Here is a 21,888-nt window from a genome sequence, read left to right on the forward strand (position 1 = left end):
CCAGATAAAGCTCATCACACAGAGACACCGAAACTTATCCAGCAGCATTTTAAAGCAAACATGAAGCCGATAGACTCAGAAAATTAACATTTAAAGCTAACAAGATTATTATTTTTAAACAAACAGTCAAACTAACTAGAAAAGAAACAAAAACCAACCACAACGACATACAGAGGGAATCGTTCCTTCCTCATACCTGTAGTTACTTTGTTTTTTACTTGCCAAGCTGCCCACTGATTTATAATCACATTTGTATTCACTGGGCTCTTTTATTTTAATTCTCCTGTTTATTCTATTTATGGATTTTTCTAGCTATAAACCCATAGCCCATTTGGGCTTTAAAATATGGACTACTGGACCCTTTATGTTATAATTTTCAGTTAAAAACAAATATTGAACTTGTACAAATCGAAAATTTTTTCGATTTGTACAGTTCAGGCATCAAAAGTGTTTCAGTTGTGGATGCTTGGTGCATCTCACCAACACCCGAAGTAGACAATTTAATTAATGATAGCATACTTCATTACTAAATACTTATTCAGTTTCCGATAAAACGTAATTTATATCAATTTAAGAAAATTTTGAAATCTAACTTTTCAAGAGTCGCACGTTTTCGTCAGTAATTTCTGTATTTATTTTAAAATCTTTGCTCAAATACAATCTTTTATATAATAATTCAAGCTATTACAAAGGCAATAGTGGTAGTATTAGTGTTTTCTCAGAAAAAAATCAGATGGGATGTAATGGACTGAAAATCAAGGATAAATGTAGTTTTTAAAAATAAAGGAACCTTTCATTTGTCCTCTTCTGGTAAATTGGGTAACATGGTTGCATTAGTTACAGTGACACATTCAATCTAATCAGAAAAGTCAAGAAAAATGCAAAAATGTCAAAGAGAAGTGACCTTTGGTCTACCCATGATGTTCATGCCACTTCCTCTTTGCCATGCCGGCTCACTGTTTTATCTCTTCCCTTTCCAGGCTACATAAGTTTCGGTCACAGGGTGGCACATATGTTGTGGGACATAACTTGCAGTTCATAATTACTGATCTTTAAAATATGTTGATCTTAAAGAAATCAGCAAAATAATTATAAGTGTAAACAAAATATTGAAACAATTATATACGACAAGTAATTTGGTTATCAAGAAGTTTGGCCAAAAGATAAATGTCCTTTTTTGAGGTGTTGAAATAATATTTTGGAACCACTTTTTCAACAACTGGGTCTGCATTTTGTCTCAGGTGCACACAACGAATGTATGTTTAGTATTTTGTGCATGGACTATTTTCAAATTCATGGCTGGAAAAGAAAATGTCCCATAATTGTAGAATAGCTCTTAAGCTATTTTGGGGCAAGTGCCTGATGTTTAGGCGTTAGCCCACAGAGCTACATGCCCACCACTCACATGTAGGGGTCCAGTGCGGTACACAGAGGCACTGGTGCACATATTAAAACTGTGAATACACTGGCTGCACAAAATGTTTTATTTGTCCTGTACAAATCTATTCTGAATTTCTTAAATCATAACTTTGGCATTATCATTAATACTAAAGACTTATTTTAACCAAGTCAAACTAAACCAAACCAAGCAAACTCACTGAAGCGGAAAACAAACATTAAAAACAAAATAAAAACAAAACTATAACAACCGATGCACAGCTCAGAAGAAGGGCATCACAGATTTTATTCATTAGATTATAAAACCCAAAGCTGTTGTAAATACATACAATTTATGAAGAGAATTTCAGTGTAACCGACATGTAAAGTGGTTAAAATGGCAGTGAGTCAATCAAACCTTTCCTGATTGAAGACATCGTGCAAATAAAATAAACTCAAGCAAAGATAATCTTGAAAATAATGGACATTAAAAACCATTAGAGATAAAATTCAAAGTACTTATTATAACTGAGAAGTGCTTCCCTGTACTTCTTAAGTACAAGCTAAAATCACAGCTACATTATAAATTATTTTTTATCTATTGTCTTCAACTATCAAAGCAACAGTGTTGCTGAAAACAACAAAGACTGTCAACTACAGTTTACTTTGAATGTCCTACAGAAACTTTCTTAGAAAGAAAAGATGGTCACTGCTTAGAACAACTGAAAGAGGGTAACACATACTCATATTTTACTGGTAACGATGTGGAAGTGAGTCAATGTGCTGTTCGCTGTACATTAAACGTGAAGATTTCAACAGCGTGTTAGTCACACCTAAACTTGGGAAACCTCTCAGTCGAGAAGCAGCACTCTGTATTGAGCTCGAAGCACTCCTTCCACCCCTGAGAACGATGTTAACATGTTAAAAAATCACTGTGGAATCACTTCATTTTTAATACTTTTGTCTCAGTTCTACACCCTGAAGGCTCTGTTCAGGCTGGATGGGATGCTATGGTGATATATTCAGCTTGTGTACTGGAAGCCTGAAATTATGTGGAACGATACTCCATGAGTTAATTCGATCTATACTGTAATATCACTACAGGGCAGTAAACAGGTTATAGGGCAGTGTTTTCATCCCAGGAGGGTTTCTTTGAGGATCTGAACTAATATCCACCGCCTGCGAGGTCCAGCAGTGACCCGGCGGCCTCCTGGGCCTCGGCATCAAGCTGCAGGATCTCCACAGTCTCCAGGTCGAGCTCGGTGTCGTCCGGCAGCACAAGGTACTGGTACTGCTGAGACTCGTAATAGTGCAGCTCGATGTAGCCGCTGTCAGACAGGGGGTCCTTCTCCATGTCTTCGCACACCTCCTCCTGCTGGTATTCCACAGACTCCATGGTGACGAGCTCCTCGTGATCCGGGGTCAGAAGGCACAGCGGGTTTTCGGCTAAAATCGGACTATCGGCGGTAGACAGGAGGAGGGAGTGAGAAAGAGGATCTGCATGAGAAAGACAACATTAACATTAATAACCCATCGTCCTGCAGCTTGGCTGAACAACCACTTGCGGGATTCTTTAGCGAGGACGTGGGCCCGTATGGCAAAGAGGCTCGGAAATAAAACGGAGGGGTGGGGTGGGGGCACTCATAAAAAGCCAGACCATTGCCGGGTTGCCAAGGTAATGGAAGGCAGTTTCCATGAGAACAGAACACAAACACGGGAACAATGATGCATGCTGGGAAAGCTGCAAAGCTACAGACAAGCTGCAGGTGATAAAAGTGTCACAGAGGGCTGTTACTCTGCAGATAAAACGACTGAAACAATTTCATACCAGTATGTAGGTCCTGACCTGATATTTCCATTGAATCACACTCAGCAGGCATCTTGTAGCTTTCTCCCTCCAACCTGCGCACAACACACATCACAGCAAGAGAGCCATTAAAATGTAAAATTATTTAGAAACACTCCTCCACTAGACGCATATTAGATTTTACTGATGTGGTGGTTAAGGAGAGAAATATACTGTGTTAAAAGAAAAATAGCATGTACGACGAAAGCTATAGATGATATTTCATCCTACTTCTGCAATATATCAGTGAATATGTTTGCCAATTTTTTAAAAAAGGCAAAAGATAGTGAATGAATACCCAAATATTCAGTTTAATAAAGTCAGCGCTTTGCATCACCTTCAGTTCCAATCAGAGGAGACTCCAGTGCAATGATTCATTTACAGGTGCAAAAAGACTCCATCAGCAATGACATGGAGACCAGAGGAGTTGAGAAAGGTTTAACCTGGGACCATCGTCACTCGAAGTCACTGAATGTTATGACTTCTCTGAAAACCACATTGCTGCGAGTCACTTCCTGTGTGGAAGCCCCTTAATGTTTCACCAGCACCGTGTTAAAAACTTATTAGAAAGGCAGCAAATCCTTAAGAGAGGTCGATGCCTGTAAATGTTTGCATATTTTTCTTTTTAAAATTGAAGATCCTTTACACATCAACTACCGTATCGTTATTTTTGCTTCCATGTAGCCGAATTTACTGTAATTTTTAAAATTAGTCTTGTCCAAAAGTTCTTACAGCTCTCTGAAAGTCTTTCAAAGTTTTTCTTTGGACACTGGCTGCCTTTTCAGTCACTCACACTCCAGGTTTTGTACCTGACCATTTTCAGAAGAATTTTTACATTGACCTATGAATCATTCAAGCCTTAAAAAGTACCCATATTTCCATGTATGTCTGCACAGATTTCAATATATCTCTGTCTGTATTTCCCCATTTTCAGAGTCAAATATAAAGAAAAGAAATGTGACTCATTTCTTGTTGAACACTTTGGATTTTCTGGCCGTTCCTCAGTATGGGGCACTAAAGCTAGTTTTTACAAATCCCTATTGCAGATACTCACAGTGCAGGCTTGTGTAACAGGTTGCTGTTATTGCTGTGATAACTGTGGGTCTTCCTGAGCACTTCTAGGAGCGCTGGCCGGTACTCTGGACACACACACCACAGCGATCCCTTCCCCACTGACTGCAACAAACAAACAAATCCATGTAACAGATGTTAGTCTTCAAAAACCCTGCACGAGTCATTTTTGGGAGTTGTAACCAATGTTTTGAATTCAGACCATCTGGATTCAATGAGGAGTTCACTTAGATCAATGAGTTTGGTGCTGCTCTGTTATTTAAGCACCCACCTGGCTCTTGTCCCTCTGAATGCGTCTGAAGCTCTTGCTCAGAGACAGATTGTGTCTGACAGAGTTCCTCCAGCCACCCGTTGCCGTCCTGTAGTAGGGGAAATTGTTCACAATCCATTCGTAGATGTCCTTCACTGGAAGCCTCTTTTGTAGCGAATCTTCTATTGCCATGAAAATCAGACTGCTAAAGGAGTACGGCGGCTTGGACGAAGCAGCGGGAAGAAGCCGGGACGCCACGGAGGGCTCCTGCTGAGGCAGCGGTGTCATTTTGGTGAGGGGCTGCAGTGGCAGCAGATCCCCTCTTTGATGCAGCCAGCTGAGACAGGTGAGGTCATCTTGGTCAGCTAGACTTTGTCCTTCGAGGCAATGAGACACTGTAAAGTGTGAAAGAGGGGAGCAAGAGTGAACAGACTCTGCTGTTGCTGGAGAAAATGAGGCTGGGGATGGCGGGAAAGAGATAGGCGAAAGTGGCAGTGAAATGCGACCATTTGAGGAGGTATGCTGGGGTGAGGAGGACAACGGCAGAGGCCCTCTGATAGTGGCGGGAGAGGGGCACGAGAGTGGCAGTGTATGAGAGCTGTTTTCCATCTCACTCTCAGGGCGAAGCTTCCAGGGTCATGCAGCTGAAAGATGAGGTTGAAATGAATCAGAGAGAGGAAAGATGAAGTCATCAAGATACAAATTGCTTCCAGGACAGGCAGGAACAGCAACTGTACCTGTATTTGTGAGTTGTTGTTTATTCTTTTCAGGTATAATATACCTGACGTTAACAGCTACCTCTTCATAGATTTAAAAAAAAAAAAAAAAAAAAAGCCAAACATACTAGATCACCACACACACAAACAAAAATATTGAAAATGCTGGAAAAATAAGAACTCCATAGCAGGTAAATGTTTGCCACCCGTTCCCCTCTGATGAGCATCCACTAAACGTTCAAAGTCCACTCCTACTGCTCCAGTTTAATAAAGGCAAACGAAGTCAGAGAACAAGTGCAGGTCCCAGAGAAAGTTACTGCTCATCGTAGTCTACTGACCATGACCAGGATTATTAAACATATTTAAAAAAACAAAAACAAAACTAAGGCCAATAATACACGTATAGCATGTCTAATCTACTCTTATAAGGCTCTGGAGGTTTGTGTGTGAAGCCACATGGTTCTACAAAGCAGTTCAGCGGGGAAATGGCGGAACAATATAAAGTTTCATTTAGCTATTGTAGAAAGCCGCCTTTTCCCCCTCACAGGTGACCCGCTCGGCGCTGTTAGCTAGTCTTTCAAACGTATAATATAAACTGGTTACTCACCAAATCACCAAAGCAGGGACTTTGGTGGGAATTGCCTCCTCTTAAATGTCGATGTCGTTAAAAAAGGTGAAAGTTAAAGGTGAAATCCTGATGTTCTGAAGTAGACTTTCATTCGGACACCTTTCACTCCGCTCTCTGTGGCGGTCCGTGGTTTCCATGGACACCATAAGGACGCTGTGCAGGGTGCGCGTATCCGGGCGCGTTCCCACAACATTTGGTCTGACACCAGCCACAGGCGGCAGACAAGGGATATTAAACATACGGTCCTGGAGCCAGAAACGGCTCGCTAAAGTGTTCAGTCCGGCCCACAGGATGGCTTTGAAACACATGAAAATTACAGAGCAGAAAGACATACATTTTAAACTCCTGACTGTATTTTGCGGCTACAGATGAGTCATATAATAAGAGTCTGAACATCAGGTACCAAGAGTCTGAAAAGTGGTTGTTTTACAGGTTTCTTACTGACAAAACCATCCCTTATAGCCTACCATACTACACCAATATATAACACAGGAAATCCATCCATCCATTCGCTTCCGCTTATCCTTTTCAGGGTCCCAGGGGGCGCAGGAGCCTATCCCAGCTGTCTTAGGGTGAGAGGCGGGGTACACTTGTTCTTTTTTATTATTCATTTGTAGAAATCATTCTAGCTTTATGTTTTATTGAATGGTATTTTTCATTTTTCATAGTTAATAATTACAAACTCAATAAGATTGTAAACATGGGCTGTAAGATTGGATGTTAGCAACTTTGGGAGTCATGAGTACTGAAAAACAGGTGAGACATCCTCAGAGATCCATCACAGCCTGTTCATGGTGGATTCACTTTACTACCATTAGCATGGAGGTACACGGTCCAACCTCTGCCAACATCTTGTGGCCAGGGGACTTGTAGTATAACTCTGTAGAACAAATCCAGGTGAGAGTATATGATGTAGTGTGATATGGGTGTCACTTACACATCGTCGTTTGCTTTTTGGTGATGTTACAGCAGAACTTTCTTGCCATTTATGTCTTTATTGTTGGTAACTGTGAGGTCTCTACTGTTGTGATTACATTTGATAAAAGGCACAAATGGAATTTCCAAAAGGACAAATATATCTGAATCTAATGCCAACAATTACATTATATTACACTACTTGTCTCCATGTTCTGCACGGGCAGAATAACAGTGCTCTGAAATTTTAACATACTGAGGATATCTCAGGAATTTGTGGTTCAAACAACATTAGTTAGGTTTACTGTTATATAACATGCTAAATCATGTGTAATTATTAATTTATGCATTAATGCCTTAGCAGCAATTTTCCAAAAGCAGGTTTGGCTGTTTTGCATCTGCAAATGTCAACCAAACACCCGGTTTAAGGTAAAACTAACTGCTGTACGGTTCAATTAGCACTAAATGGAAAGAGAAGGCAATTTCCTTCAGCTGCTCACTTCTTTACTGAGTGGACGCCACCGCAGCTGATACAAAATACTTGAGTACAATTCAAGTAACACCATTATAGTCAAGTGCATAATTGAGTTAATTTCACCTCTAGTAAAATGAATGAATTCTAAATGTAGGCTATTACACCTTACATTGCATTTATACTGTTATGACCTGAAGCAAAAAGAAGCAGTCTGAATTCAGTACACAAAGCTAAATATATTTATTTTTTCTAGAAAAATCCAAACATTGTCGTGCTTTGTCAAATGTAGATAAATAAAATAGAGGATTCAGAAGAAAGGGAGATAATGCTGCTGCATTACTGTTGAAACAAAATATGTTACTGGAATCATGTGTGCAACGTCAATACTAAAAAGCATGTTGCGAGCCTTCATACAAAAGTAGATCTGAACCATATCGGTTCTGATTAAGCAAATCTCTCAGTGAAAGCCCTTTTGTTCAAGGTTAGGTGGTGAAAAATAAGCGTCTGTCAGAGTTCTGTACAGTTACGGTGGACGAGACAATTTCCGTTTCACACTTTCTTGTTAAATCAACAACAAGCTCAGTGCACGCTGCACTCAACACCATCTATGTATGCTTTGAGTTCAATGACAAAAGAGCGTATAAAGGCAGGTATACAAACACTCACAACCACATTTTTTTTGGGTCCACTACTCCTGGACTATAGGCTATTGAACACCTCACAGTCACCTGACCAAGTGAGAGGTTAACCAGTAAATAATGATTGGCTGAAAGAGCGCGGATGCGACAGTGATATAAAGACGCAGCTGAGGTTTGGCATTCGATCCCATTCCCATAGAGTCCGAGGACAGCGAGGGGAGGATCTTCATTTTCAGAGAGCGAACCTGTGGAAGAAGGAAAATCTTTAGAAGTACATAGATTGAAAGCAGAGGTTAAACGGATATTCAGTCTGTGTCTAACAGCACGTCAAAGACAATACTTACCAATGTGTGATAGCAGCTTTAACCTTTATGCAAACTGATAGTATCTTTAATGAGTTTCTGCTGACTGATTCTCTGCATCAGCTGTTCCCATACTTTAAGTCTTTGCTACTACTATTAATCATTCAACTTTTGACATGAGTAGGGAATGACATGCAGCAAAAGGTCCCGGATTAGACTTGAAGGCGGCCTGCTGTATTGAGCCTTGCAGCATGCAGTCACCTGCTCAACTCAATAAGGCTAAACTGGCACCAGCTATTATTAATTCAAACATCAATACAGACCCAGAGCTTTACAATCAGTGTGCCACTAAAGTAAACACCCCATCACGATAAACTGGAAAAACAACAAATATCTGAAAAATGTATGGATGTGTATGCATGCTGCATGAATGTAAATGTTGGTTACTAATCTGCTTTTTCTTTCCTTTTTTGGGTATTGTTTCCTTTTTTCCATTAATTGTAGTTTTAGTGAGTTAAATGATAAAAACATAACTTTGAAAATATTTTTTAAAAGGGGCATGATTCGTTACCATTTATCATTCTCTTTTTAAAAGTGTGAGAAAAAGAAGCTACTCCTTCTACATAGCTGGTTTCTTTTTCACAGCGGTCACCATAGCGGGTAAGCTCTGCATGTTTAATTTGGCAGTTTTTATGCCGGATGCCCTTCCTGATGCAACCCCAATGGGATTTTTGTCTCTTCCTGGGATTGAACCGGGGCTCTTCTGCTTGTTAGGCAGTCCGCCTGGAATTTTATTCAGCCCACTGCATGGCTTTGCAAAAAGAGAAAACGGCACGGGAGCGCACAAAATTTGAACTTTGTACTGTCTTTTGTGCCTAAGTATCGGTGACGTAAGAGACAATTAAATGACACAGGAAAAAGGAACAATAAATGAAATAAGGGCATTTTTTTTCTTTAAAAAAAAAAAAAAGATTAGCAGACAATAGGTGTAGCAGTGTGACTCACTTTACAGTCTGGCCCAGGAAATCAATTAAACACAACTCATTTAGACTGACGAAATGTAAATACTCCAGTCCATCAAACTTATCAACTTTAGATTTGAAGGATGCCATCAATACAGACTGAAAATACTCACAATGAAGAACATGAGAGCAAAGGAGGACCAGGCAAGCGCCACAAAATAGCCATCACTGCCAAACAGCAAGCCACACAACACTGTGAAGATCATCCTGGACGACGACATAAACAGACACATTCCCTCAGTAAATTCAGCATGATTTATTTAAAAACAATACATGACTGGAAGAAGCTTTTGCAAATAATTTCTAAATAATAAAGAATCATTTTGCAAATATATGTGCATCTGTGATTTATTTACCCAACATATTTGTATCCACTGTAGGCGATGAGATCAAAGGTGGAGAGGTCGGTGTGTACTGTCAGCAGATATAAACTCAGCAACATCACCAAGACCTCAATGATGACCCACACGAGGGCAGTGCTGGCACACAGGCCGAGGACCTCTGGACTGAACCTGCACACAAAGTCAACATTTGGCTTATCTCACATACACAGATTCTCTGTAAGTCATAAAACAAATGAGTGGAAGAAAGATTAGTCACCTTTTTTGAATGCCAAGAGCCATTCCAGCAAGTAAAATGTAGGTGATAAAAGCCATCGCTAAAAGATTAAAAAAAACAACAACAAAAAAAACAAACACTTAATATGTTACACAAACATCCCAAAACATTATGCCTGGAATGATTTTGTGTGTACATGAAACTGACTTGGTATGTAAAGGTCTGATGCATTCACATCCTGTCTTGGAGTCAGTGGAGTGTCGCGATGATAACGAACTTCCCAATCCTGCCAAGAAACACAAATACAACATGAATCACCCTCAGAGAACAAAAAAATTCAGGTCCAAGTCAGCTTGTTTTAATTACAAGGAAAGCAGAGCACTGCAGCTTTTTTAAATTGACAATCGAGCAGTGGTAGGCCAGTTTTAGCTCAGCATTAGCAGCTGCGGGATGATGTCCAAAGTGAACTTTACTCCGCTGTTAACCACAGACATTAAAAAGTAGAGACAATACACTCAAAGACTCCTGAATGGAAATTTTTATGGGAATGCCTTAACCTCAAAAGCCAAATCTTTTGGTTAATAACAGCCAAATTGAGACACCTTTGTGTTGTTGCAGTGAAACACCTCCCAACAAGGTTCTAACTGTGCAAGAGACTTCTATTCTTTATCATAGTAAAGACTTCTAATCTACTGATTCATGCACATGAATAGCGTTTTCCCACCCTTGCATTTGTGCTCTTAAATACCCTTTTCATCTGTCCAGTTTCACATGTACTGACTCATGTCCATATTTGCATTGGATGGACTGATGGAGTGCATCATTTTGCCTCTCTAAACAAAAAGTTCATTTCCAGCAATAGACATGATGGCATTTTATGTTTCCTTAGGATTATTTTTAGCATATTCTTAATTCAAAATGACGATTTTATGTTTAGGATTATAAACGATTCAATTAGGTTTGTTCATGGACAACAACTTGGTTAGGTTCATAAAAAGCTCTGGGTTCAAATACAGTGGTTGCCATATCTTTTAAAACTTTTTGTGGTTGTCAGGGTGACACATAAAAGCTGATATACGTATTGAAGACACAAGCTTCTTACCAAAATATAGCAATTTCAATTCATGTTGACCATCGTGAAAAAACACACAGATAATGTGTGTCTGTGAACACAAACAAATGGAATTGCCAGTCTGTGTACATATGTTTTTAGAGGGCGGTCTATATGGAATAACCTGAAAATGAGCTACAGTTCTTGTGTCTCGGGTGTTGGATATTTGTGAGACTCAAAGCAGTGGTGTCCCATTTTGTCCCTATTGTTGATTTCGAGCAGCTTATAATCACTACATAGCAGTTAACTGTAAATACAATGTGATCCTGGTCTTTTAAGGAACATCTGCATCCTGCGTAGGCTGCATATTATCAAAGCACATATTGTTTGGAGTGGTGTCACATTTACAATCTGAGTAAGTTACACTGTGCAGGAACTGAATGAGCTCAGTGTGTCTTTATACCCAAACAAGTAGTCAAAGCATAATAATGTTCAAAAATGAAGCTGCAGAAGTGATAAAGTGTCTGATGTGTGTTTCAAAACATATCAGAGAAAATTATCATGCAGTCTTAAGTTTGATAAATGTCATGTCATCCCTTATGTTGACTCTGAGAAGGCTCATATTACCTGATGTGTATAAGGGAACATGAGGATCATAAGTTTCTTCAGTACATATCTGGTGTCGACAGCAAAGAAGTATTTCAGCTTGTTCACAGACATGAATCTGCTGATCTGAAAGCCAGAGGAAATGCAAATATTAACAAAAACAGACATGAAAGTCTGCCAAAACTAATAAATACAGTTGAGTCATAATCATTTTTACAAGAGGTTGTTCCTTTTCTCAGCATTATGCATCATTTTGGCATGTTGTGCATCAAAGCTGCCAAACCAGTAAAACAACATCTTCATTATTGATATGCTGCATGTTTTTAAATTGCTCTTTCCCCCCAAATTGTTAAGACAATCATCAACTCTTATTTAATATTAAAAAGCAGAGCAGAAAATAGTGTAGTTGATGGAAAACGTGTCATTTAAAATGGCAACCCCAACACATTAAAGTTTCAACCGTGAAATGGCTTTGGATATGACTAACACCAGAATGTTTCAGAGTACAGGAGAGTAGCTGGAAAGCAGGAAACATTACCCCTGTGTCAATGAAAATAACTCATCTCTGTGCTCGTGTGGGTTGGTGGGAAATACATTATGAACAACAGCAGGAAACACTTTAGGGAACAAATAAACAAAACAGCACAAAAATAACCATCTACACAGGAGAGTGCATTAGTTCTGTCCCTGCTGAAAACGAAAGTGCTGTATTTAAGATACTCTAGTCCTACTTAGAACCAATATCCTAAAAGATCCCAGACGTTGGGAGGTTACTGTGTTATAGATGCCAAAACACTGAACACAACCTATACCAGAAGAGCTTAAATAAAGTACAGTAATTGAATAAAATTAAATAAAATATGGCAAAACAAATAACTCAGCAGAGGTACAAAAGACAGAAGATCAAATTAATAAATAGCAAAAAAATAAAAACTACAGAGAAAAATGTGTGGCAGCTTTAAAGCTGGACCATTTACCAGTCTAGATCTTGATCTTAATTACAAGTCCCTTGGTTAGCACCCTAACTTCCATTCAGTCACATTTGGTACTACGTATCAAGTCTCAAACGGCCCCAAATAGGAGACTCACCTCTTTGTTTACCATATCCTTCCCCTGGTTGGCTAAGGAGGAGCCGTACATCATCGCAGCATTGGCCATAGGGTCAGCAAAGAGGTTGTTCATCCCACCACCTCCTTGCATGTCATTTGAGGGTCCTCCCATATTGTACCCAGAAGTGTAATACCCTTGACTGTTCATTGCAGGAGCTGCTGAGCTAGTGTCTTCAAACAGGACGGAGTCACCTGCAGGGGGGGCTGCACGAGCTCTCGGCTTAGCTGTGGAAAAATGGACACAGGAGGGTAAACGGAGAGTATGACAACATTAATATTTAACTGACTGAAACATTCAGGCATGCCACTTATTAACCACTGACAGTGAAATCCACTATAATATGTTAATGAGATCACAATTTAGTACTTCTCAAAGCAAGAGAGGCATTTTAGTGGAGGGCAAGATAACACGTGATTAAATAATAAGAAAAGATATCCTTTCCTCATTTAAAAAAAGAGGATTGTTTTACAGCAGCCAAAACATTAAAACACAACCTATAAGAAAATAGCTTAAAATAAGAAGGGCTTAATAAAATAAAAAGTCATATGTGGCAAAAAAAAAACAGCCCAATAAGATAAAAATTAGAGTCAAATTTAATAGAAAGAATGGAAATGAAATACAGTAAAAGAGTATCTAAATATAACAAGGAGCTTAATAAGTGAAAATCTATAAAAGAAAATACAAGTGCCTGTTTAAAATATTAATATTAATTTCCCAGTGACCCTCAAAGTCCTCCAATAGTTACACCTAGTTAGTAGTAAAGTACACAAGAGGAATTGGGAACATCTTTTCCCTAAGCAACATTAAAGAACAAGCCAAAAGCACTTCTGGGCATGACACCTTTAGTTATTTATTTATTTTTTGCTTTGTGTTAAACTCCACTAGTATCCAACCTAGATCCACAACCTCATTAGACATTTTCACACAATCCAACAAAAGTCCTTTCTTGTATATGATGTTTTGTGTAATGTATGTATGGTCGGAGGGTAAGATGGCGCCGCCATTGCGTGCAATAGGTCGGCAGCCTTATGAAATTTCCCCTTGTGGGACTAATAAAGGTATATCAAATCAAATCAAAATTAAATATGGTTAAGATCCCTTTCTCTTTTTCAGAAGGAAGTGTTTTTCTAAGTAGTAATTAACTTCCCCCAACAAATGACGCACTTAGGCTGAGGCCCATTGACATGTCTGGTCCAGCTGAAGCCAGACAGGTAGAGACAGGCAAGTCTTTCAGTAATTTTCAATGTCTTGAGTTGGTTTTGTGTGGTTATGCCCACACAACAAAGTGATCCTTTTTGCTTTACCCGACCTTTGACGTACACTAATAAACATAAATGTCCTTCATTACTTTTTCTGCAGCTCCAGTAATAATGATTTGTTGATGCAAATTTCCTGAGATACAGCAGGATTGCTTCAAGGCACACCAGTGTTCCTCATCATTTTTCAATAGAAAATCCCACCTACAGCAATTTCCTGTTTTGGGTTTAATTTGCCTTGCATGATACTCTTACGTCAAAGCAATTATACCAGCCATTTTGTTAGGTACATCTGTTCAACTGCTTGTTAACTGAAATATTTAATCAGTTTATCAAGTAGCAGGAACTAAGAACATTTAGGCAGGTACACATGGTCAAGAAAACCTGTTAAAGTTCAAATGAGCAGAAGAATGAGGAAGAAAGGGGATTTAAGTGACTTTGACCATGTCATGGCTGTTTGTGTCAGTTGGGCTCATCTGGCTATTTCAGAAGCTGCTTATGTCATGGGATTTTCACACACAGCCATCTCTAGGGTTGACAAAGAATGGTCTGAAAAAAAGGTAAATATCCAGTTAGCAGCAATTGTCTGGGTGAAATTGCTTTGTTGATGTCAGACATGACTGGCCGAATGGCTTCATGCTGAAAGGAAGGCAACAGTAACTCAAAACACCACTTACCAAGATAAACAACCCTCCATCTATAAGTGCACAATAAGATATGTGCTATTCTCATGGTAGTATCTGAATATAGTGTAAATAAAATGAACCATGGCTCCATCCTATATTGTATTAATGGTTCATGCTGGTGGTGATGATATTTTCTGAGTACACTTTGGGCTCCTTGGTGCCAACTCAACATTGTTTAAAGTAAGCATTGTTCCTGACCATGTCCATCTTTTTACAAACAGAGTGTCCTGGACATGCACTAAACAAATCTGCACTAACTGTGTGATGATATCATATCAACATGGAGAAAACTCTGTGAGGACCATTTCCAGCACCTTGTTTAATCTGTGCCACGCAGAATTGAGCCAGTTCAGCCAGCAAACTGCACTAGCAAAGCAGACCTAAAAAACAGTGGCCGGTGATTCTATACGGTAATTGTATGTAGCACTATGCGATCATATAACAGTTGTAACCTACATCAAGACACGTAAGTGTACCAAATAAACTGGCATGTTTGATAACGTGACAGCAACCAGCTGAGTTTGGTGAACCCTGTGTGACTAGAAAAAAAACAGGAAGTGAGGATATTTGAGAAAATTTTGCAAATACAACAATCCATGGTGATTCACTTACTTTCTCGGTACCCATGATGTGGCAAGTCCATTGTAACACTCGCTGACGTTAGCTTGAAATAAAGACAATGACACGTTAGCAACAGTTCTGCTTACTTAGCATTAAATCTCTGTGCATTACGCTAACGTTAATGCTAACATTGGGTTAAAACCCTAAATGTTACAAGGGACTAGCGTTTCTCTAACACCTGCTAGGTACGCTGCTAACACATACTTACTGTTGCTTCCACTTAATGTTAACCAGACGCTACCTAGCCAAACTAGCTAAGTTAACATCATCCTCTTTTTAGCTCAAACTAGGCAGAACAAGGGAGCCGATATAAGAAGCTCTAGCAATAGCGTTAAACATGTCCAAATAGTCTGTCTGGTCTGGGGGATAAGATATTGTTTCAATTTTTAAAGAAAATTGCGAGGACAAGAGCACTTACCTACACAGCTAACGTTGGTAGCTAGCTACGTGGCTATCAGAGACTGTAGATCCCACCCATCCACTGCGGTTGGTGGACCTCAGTGTGCCTGCGTGGCAGAAACGGTGTAAGTACAAGGCAGAGTACACAACACAGCACACAGTTCATAATAGGAGTAGTTGAGTGTTTATTTTCCTTATGTTGAGTTACTTTCAGGAAGCAACAACTTAAAAATCGGAATAATGCAAAAATAACTAGCAAACGGAACGTGCAGTGGAGTAAAAAGTACAATACTGTGCAAAAGTCTTGAGCCATCCGTCATTACACACACACACACACACACACATATATGTAAGCAGTGTTGGTCAAGTTACTTGAAAAAAGTAAATAGTTACTAATTACCGATTGCTTCTCCAAAAAGTAATCCTTACTTTAATTACTGATTACTAATTTTCAAAGGTAATTAGTTTCTTTATAATAATAATAATAATAATAATAATAAAGCGCTTTCAAACAAAGTGCTGTACAACTAAAGGGATAAATAAAATAAAAGCGATACATAGCAAGTTCTTAGTTACTAACCTGAATACGTAATAAAGCACTAGACCTTTCAGCCCAATTCTATTTTTATGCATAATCCATCATATAAAATTGAATCAAATGGAAAGCCTCTTTTTGTTTTATTAGTTTTAACCTTTTACTTTTGAACACATTAAGCAAAAAATAGATTATATGCAACTGTCTTTGTCTTGAAAATTTTTTTAAACATTTAAACCTATTTTCTGCATGTTTTGTGTTTACACTCGCTCTTTCAGTTAGATGCAAGAAAAACACAGCAAAATAAATAAATACAATCATAGATTCAGCGGCACTAACTCCTGTCGCTCTTAAATCCATTTTGACCCGTTTAACAGGAGTGGGGCGGGTGGAAGATTGCCCGGTGCCACAGCGGTCAGTGGGGGGATCCGGGGGTTTCTCTGTAAAATTCACATTCCCGTGGCGGCTTGCTAGGTGCTTGCTCAGATTTGAAGTTTAATTTTTCGCTGTAGAAATAACTTTTCCTCCCACGCAGAGTGTACTTTTTACGGAATCAAACTCAAAGTAATGTAAGTATGTCCACGCTTTAAACGCTGCATGGTCGTACTCTCTCCCGCACTCCGTCTGTTGCTACCACTGACGTTGCACGCGCTTACGTCATTGTCACGAGACCCTCGCATCGCGACGGTTTAGTAAGGCAGTAACGCAGCGTGCTTACGGGAAAGTAACAGTAATCTAATGACTTTTTTGCAATAGTAATCCCTTACATTACTCGTTACGTGAAAAAAGTAATTGGATTACATGTTACTGCCCAACTCTGATCTTGAGTCCAGAACCACTAAACTAAATCTATGAAAATATATTCCAAATATATCAGTTTGGCAGGCGTAAAACAATATTTTGCACCAGCAAGGTGATTCCCAAAAAGCTATTAGCTGAAAATTTGTCATATCTCTGCATGGTGTGCAGTGCCGTCCTTAAAATAATCTGAGGAAACTGGAGTGGAGGACAAAAGAAGAAGCAAAAAAATATATATATATATCTAGAGTAGATGAACAGTATCCAAAAGTAATGTCTTTGAGAAATAGAAAATAAAATCCAGCGAAGACCTGATACAGGACCTGAGAGATACATTTTCAGTTGAGTTATCACCAAAGCAAACGGTCTCAGTCAAAGGGTGGCTGTTAGGAGGAAATGAAACAGAGAGAAAAGGCTGAAATATGCCTAATTATACAAGAACTGGACTGAAAATTGGTACGAGCATTTCCTATGGAGTTCTGGATCCAAATCAGAACTCAGCATTAATGAAGCCGTTTGGGATCATCTTGATAGAGAAAAGAACAAAAGTCAACCGATATCTAAAGTAGAGCTTTGAATTTCCTTCAAGAAGCTGCGTTGAAGAATATAGGTTGTCATACGAAATATTGACTTTCAAGCTCATTAGATTTGTACAAACTCTATTTTTGCCTTTTATTCTGTAATTTCATCTATGTTTTTGGTTGAAAATAAATCGCTGCACCTATTTTATACTTTCCTAACAAAATATGAGGAAATAAGGGGTGACTTAAGACCTTTGCATGATTAAATGGAAATGCAAAGAAAACCACACTCAAAACTACACATGCTGGTACAGGATGAACGAAAGAGACTGGGTAACTAAGGGAGAAACTGTATCACCCACTTTGTATTTGCATTTAATCTCATCACTTTTCCTCTGAAAGCCAAATAAAACCTTTCCATCAAAAGATGTGATACTCATGACTTAATGGATTGCCAGCCACCTACACATTTGTATTCATTTGAAGATGTATTCACTTTTGTCCTGCTCTCTGTTGAAATAGTGTAATAAACACAATTCAGCATAAATAAACCAAGTAAAGGGTTAACCTAATTCATCAGGGTTTATTAGGCCAGGTATTTTTATGTGTTTAGAAAATGTTGGTTGTATTTGTTTCATCTACGCTTCAGTAAGAGATATGCAAAATAGGTAAAACTATCAAATCCCAATTCATGGAGATATTAAATGCAAATAGCCTGAAATGTTTTTTAAATAAATAAATAAACACTAGCCTATATAATGTGTTTAATTTACCCCAGAGCCGCCTTTCCAAGACATATTTGTTATAAACAATTATTTTAATTCAGAATGTTACCAAGCCTGGTATATTCACTGAAGAAGCCACTGACTACTAGAATGTATGTATAGGTATTTGTTATACTTCATTTCTGATGTGTCAGATGTGGTTGTTTGGTTGTTGGGAATTTTTGGAGCAGTTTCAATAGCATCACTGCTATAAACTGAGTCATTGCTTCATGGCTATTAGTTACTCACTTATTAAGATGATCTCATTAAATACAAGCCAAACATTTGTTGGGGTTTTTCAAATTGCACTTGGGCTGATATTAAGAAAACTGTGATTCATTGTATTTTAGATTCTTCAAAGTTATTTGTTTTTAACTTTTAGTCTAACAGCTGCTGCTAACAAAATATGTGCGTTACTTTTTCTGTTAGCCTTGCTCCTTTTTTACAACCCACTTTGATCCTAAGTGGCCTGCATCACTAAAACTATCACTTAATAACCTCTTTTCTTTTTCAAAAATACCTCCAAGTCATTCATCATCGAGAGGTTTGAACATGAATTATTTGAACCATTCTCTTAAGGACAAAATACAATGAAAAGTCCCAAATTTTAAGCCTTCCTCATCTGCAGTTTTCTCATTTTCTAAAAACACTAAGTGGCCTACTTTAGATCCCTTGGCAGGCCAGAGGTTTGACACCCTTCACCCAAAACTAGGCGCATCAAGCCACTTAGTTCCTGGGCAGCATATAGCCTAATTTGATCCTAAATGGGTTTGATCTCCCAATTCGCTTAAAAAAACAAACAAACTCCAAATTGTTTGTCTTTCTTTTTGTGCAAAAAGGTTTAAGTGTATCATGAATTTCTAATAAACTGTTGAGTCATTGAAAATGGAAAATGAACAGAATGAAATGTCTTCATCTCATCTCAGATACATGACAGGAACTCTTCTGTCATGTAATCCATTCCTAAGGAGATGAAAACAAAAGTCCAAAAGCCCTCCTTCTGTTCCAGGGCAGCATAACCGGGTTAAGGAGTTAGATATTTTTCCACTTGGATCAGCTGCACCAACATACTTTTAGTTTCACTAACAGAATTTTTTTTTGCCAGTAGTCCTTAATCTTTTAATAGTTAATTATATTTGCTACATAGCCATCAATTTCATACCTCTTATCAGCTTTCTTACCAACTATCAGTAGTATTTCATCGTTTTGTACCTTAAATATTAATCTTTTGATTTTCTATTTAAAATTTCAGGCTTACAACACAGAAGTGTCAGTACATGACAGTACTAACAGTGGCTGGCACTGTCAGTACTGTCCTGGCACACAAATGGCACGATTACTGTAAAATAATCTGCTTCATACTGCGTGATCATAAATTAAATAGGTGTGAAATGCAACACCTTATAAATCAAATAAATTGAAGTTGCATGACAGTAGCGTTATACTTTGTGAAGCACGTATGTGGGATGTGTGTGGGATGTGTGTGTGGGTGGGTGGGTGTGGATAATGTTTTTTTTTCAGGATGAGTAAATTGAAATGGAATCTACACTTCCTCCTCTCCCCCCCTTGCCCCTAACTTTTGGAGGGAAAAAGTTGAGTAAAACTGAAACCAACAGGTTTCACTCACACTAAGAATAAAAAATGTTACATTAAAGCACTACTTCCATTCTTTACACTGATGTTTATCTATTTCATAAATAAACCAGACTTGTCTTGATCAAATAACAAAAAAAAAACAACAACTTCCAGCTGATGAATGAAGGTGTAATCAGCCAGAAAAAAAAAGTTCCGACAAGTTGTGACATGTCCCAACAGAGTTACTGCAGGTGTGTCATCACTGCATTCCTGAAGCTTTAGTCATGTGACGCTCACCTTTATCCAACTGTCCCATATGACACCATAAACAGTGATTTCTGTCTTTATTATTACAGGGTGTAGTTTCAAAAATCTGAAACATTACGCTCATTGAAATGTGTCATTGAGCAACAGGTATTGAATCTGTAAAATGTCTTGCCCCGGGGCTGTTTCAGCTTTTGTTCACAGACTCTGTTGGTCAATGAAATTTGAATCCAAACTTCAATGTTCAGTGTCTTTCTCTCACTCTTTTCTCTTGGCCACAGAAACACACGCATACTTTTTCTTTTTTCTCCCCAAAACACACCTTTCAAGTAGACAGCTATCTGTCTTTGTAATTAACCTCGAAAAATACTGATCCTGGAGCAAGCACTAGTAATATGAGAAACTGATGCAACAGTCAGCAGCCGGGAACTCTGTCCCCAGGGACTGCAAGGTCAGCAGCTGCTGGGACATGCTACGTTTACCAGCTCTACACCATGTATTTTTTTTTTTTTTAAATCTTTACTAGCTAGAGATAGACATAGACTTTATTTGATCGCACACTGGAGAAGTTCATTTGTGACAGCAGAACAAGGGCCAGGAAGAAAAAGTGAATTAAAGATAGATTAGAAAATAAAAATAGAAAAGAAAATAGTGTTAAAAAATAGAATACTATGGACAGATAGTTGCTATATAAAGTAAAATACTCCAGAGTTATTTATTTATTTATTTTTTCATATTTGTGCATAAAGTGGTGGGGGCTGTAACAGTCTGCTGCTAAAGGAGCTGCTCAGGGCATCCACAGTGCCATGCGATGCAGGGGGAGGGTAGCTTGGCTAACGTCCTCCGCTTACCCACCTCCTCTAAGGCATCTAGGAGACTGTCCAGGCCCTCTATACCAGTCTGTTAAGCTGTTTCCTACTATATTATCCTTTTAAGTAAAAAACAGAAGTTCAAATGTGTGGTGAAGTAAGTAAGCAAGCAGTTTTTTGCCGTTTGACTGACTCATATCCACAAGCATGCATGCACACTGATGTGGTTAGAAAAGTGAGAGTGGCAGCCAAAAAAGTGCCGCCAACTAACCCCATAGGATACATGACACATTTCAAATATATTTATATATAAGATATAAAAATGTGTTTCACTTATCAGAAAATTTATAGCTTACAGTTATGTGTTATTAAGATGACAGCAGTAGGGTTTACCCCTGTTGTGTAAAGGTTTCTGTCGTAGTGATTTTTTTTTTTGTTGTTGTTAGGGTTATTTTTTAGGTAGTATACTTAAACTGTTACTGAATATGCTTAAATTATGTTCATATAACTTCTAGAAACTTGTCTAATCTATCTTCAAGGATAATTTCAGTTAAAAAATGTGCTGTTTGAATCCCCATGAGGTGTAAGAACTCAGTTTATACAAGTGGAAATAGAGTAGTACATAACATATAAAAACAAAAAAACATCAACCAAAAAAGTGTAAAATCAAGTTAAATTATCTTAAACAAAAGGAATCTGAGAGATCATTACAGAAAAAATAAAGTGCAAGTATTAATTTACATTGAGTTTAATGATAAAACAGTTTTATTAATCTCCTGTTCCACCACATCCCAAAGGTGCTCTATTGGATTCAGATCTGCTGACTGGGGAAACCATTTGAATACAGTGAACTCATGTTCAGAAGAATAGTTTGTGGTGATTTGAGCTTTGTGACGAGGTGTATTATTCTGCTTGAAGAAGCCATCAGAAGATGAGTACACTGGTCAGGGATGGGATGGACTTGGTCAGCAACAACACTCACTACTATACTGTGGTGTTTATATGACGTTCAGTTAGAAAATATCACCCACATCATTACACCGCTATCAGTAGCAGCAGGCTGAACTGATTTAATCCACCTATCCATTAGTGTTC

At 38.4% G+C, this 21,888-nt stretch overlaps 2 protein-coding genes across 3 annotated transcripts; both read right to left on the reverse strand.

The window, feature by feature from the left end:
- Nucleotides 1-1,660: 1,660 nt before the first annotated feature.
- On the reverse strand, nt 1,661-7,371 carry LOC146392550 (uncharacterized). The gene is made up of 5 exons (XM_084949420.1): nt 5,868-7,371; nt 4,566-5,188; nt 4,278-4,399; nt 3,224-3,279; nt 1,661-2,874 (listed from the first exon to the last, which is right to left on the reverse strand). The coding sequence occupies exons 2-5, from the start codon at nt 5,151-5,153 to the stop codon at nt 2,543-2,545; spliced, it is 1,098 nt and encodes a 365-aa protein (XP_084805546.1). The 5' UTR covers nt 5,154-5,188; nt 5,868-7,371; the 3' UTR covers nt 1,661-2,542.
- A 123-nt stretch (nt 7,372-7,494) lies between these two features.
- On the reverse strand, nt 7,495-15,668 carry yif1a (Yip1 interacting factor homolog A (S. cerevisiae)). 2 transcript variants are annotated; one of them, XM_084949432.1, is made up of 9 exons: nt 15,547-15,668; nt 15,120-15,171; nt 12,545-12,789; nt 11,477-11,581; nt 10,006-10,084; nt 9,841-9,898; nt 9,597-9,752; nt 9,354-9,447; nt 7,495-8,161 (listed from the first exon to the last, which is right to left on the reverse strand). In XM_084949432.1, exons 2-9 carry the CDS (start codon nt 15,148-15,150, stop codon nt 8,003-8,005), a joined length of 927 nt encoding a protein of 308 aa, XP_084805558.1. In that variant the 5' UTR covers nt 15,151-15,171; nt 15,547-15,668; the 3' UTR covers nt 7,495-8,002. The 2 variants fall into 2 exon arrangements, with proteins under 2 accessions (XP_084805558.1, XP_084805567.1); XM_084949441.1 differs by having other exon boundaries at nt 15,551-15,622.
- Nucleotides 15,669-21,888: the final 6,220 nt, after the last annotated feature.

Source organism: Perissodus microlepis, chromosome 2 (genome assembly GCF_051167445.1).
Source record: "Perissodus microlepis isolate ML-2025 ecotype Zambia chromosome 2, ASM5116744v1, whole genome shotgun sequence".
Classification (NCBI taxonomy): domain Eukaryota; kingdom Metazoa; phylum Chordata; class Actinopteri; order Cichliformes; family Cichlidae; genus Perissodus; species Perissodus microlepis.

Bases quoted from the DNA above. Each gene is read 5' to 3' on its own strand.
- LOC146392550 (XM_084949420.1), bottom strand. From the start codon at position 5,153: ATGGAAAACAGCTCTCATACACTGCCACTCTCGTGCCCCTCTCCCGCC. The intron at 4,400-4,565 runs GTGGGTGCTTAA...TGTTTGTTGCAG, and splicing joins TTCAGAGGGACAAGAGCCAG to TCAGTGGGGAAGGGATCGCT. The intron at 2,875-3,223 runs GTCAGGACCTAC...TTTCTCATGCAG, and splicing joins TGATTCAATGGAAATATCAG to ATCCTCTTTCTCACTCCCTC.
- yif1a (XM_084949432.1), bottom strand. From the start codon at position 15,150: ATGGACTTGCCACATCATGGGTACCGAGAAA. The intron at 9,899-10,005 runs GTCAGTTTCATG...TTAATCTTTTAG, and splicing joins ATCAGACCTTTACATACCAA to CGATGGCTTTTATCACCTAC. The intron at 9,753-9,840 runs GTGACTAATCTT...CTTTGTGTGCAG, and splicing joins GCTCTTGGCATTCAAAAAAG to GTTCAGTCCAGAGGTCCTCG.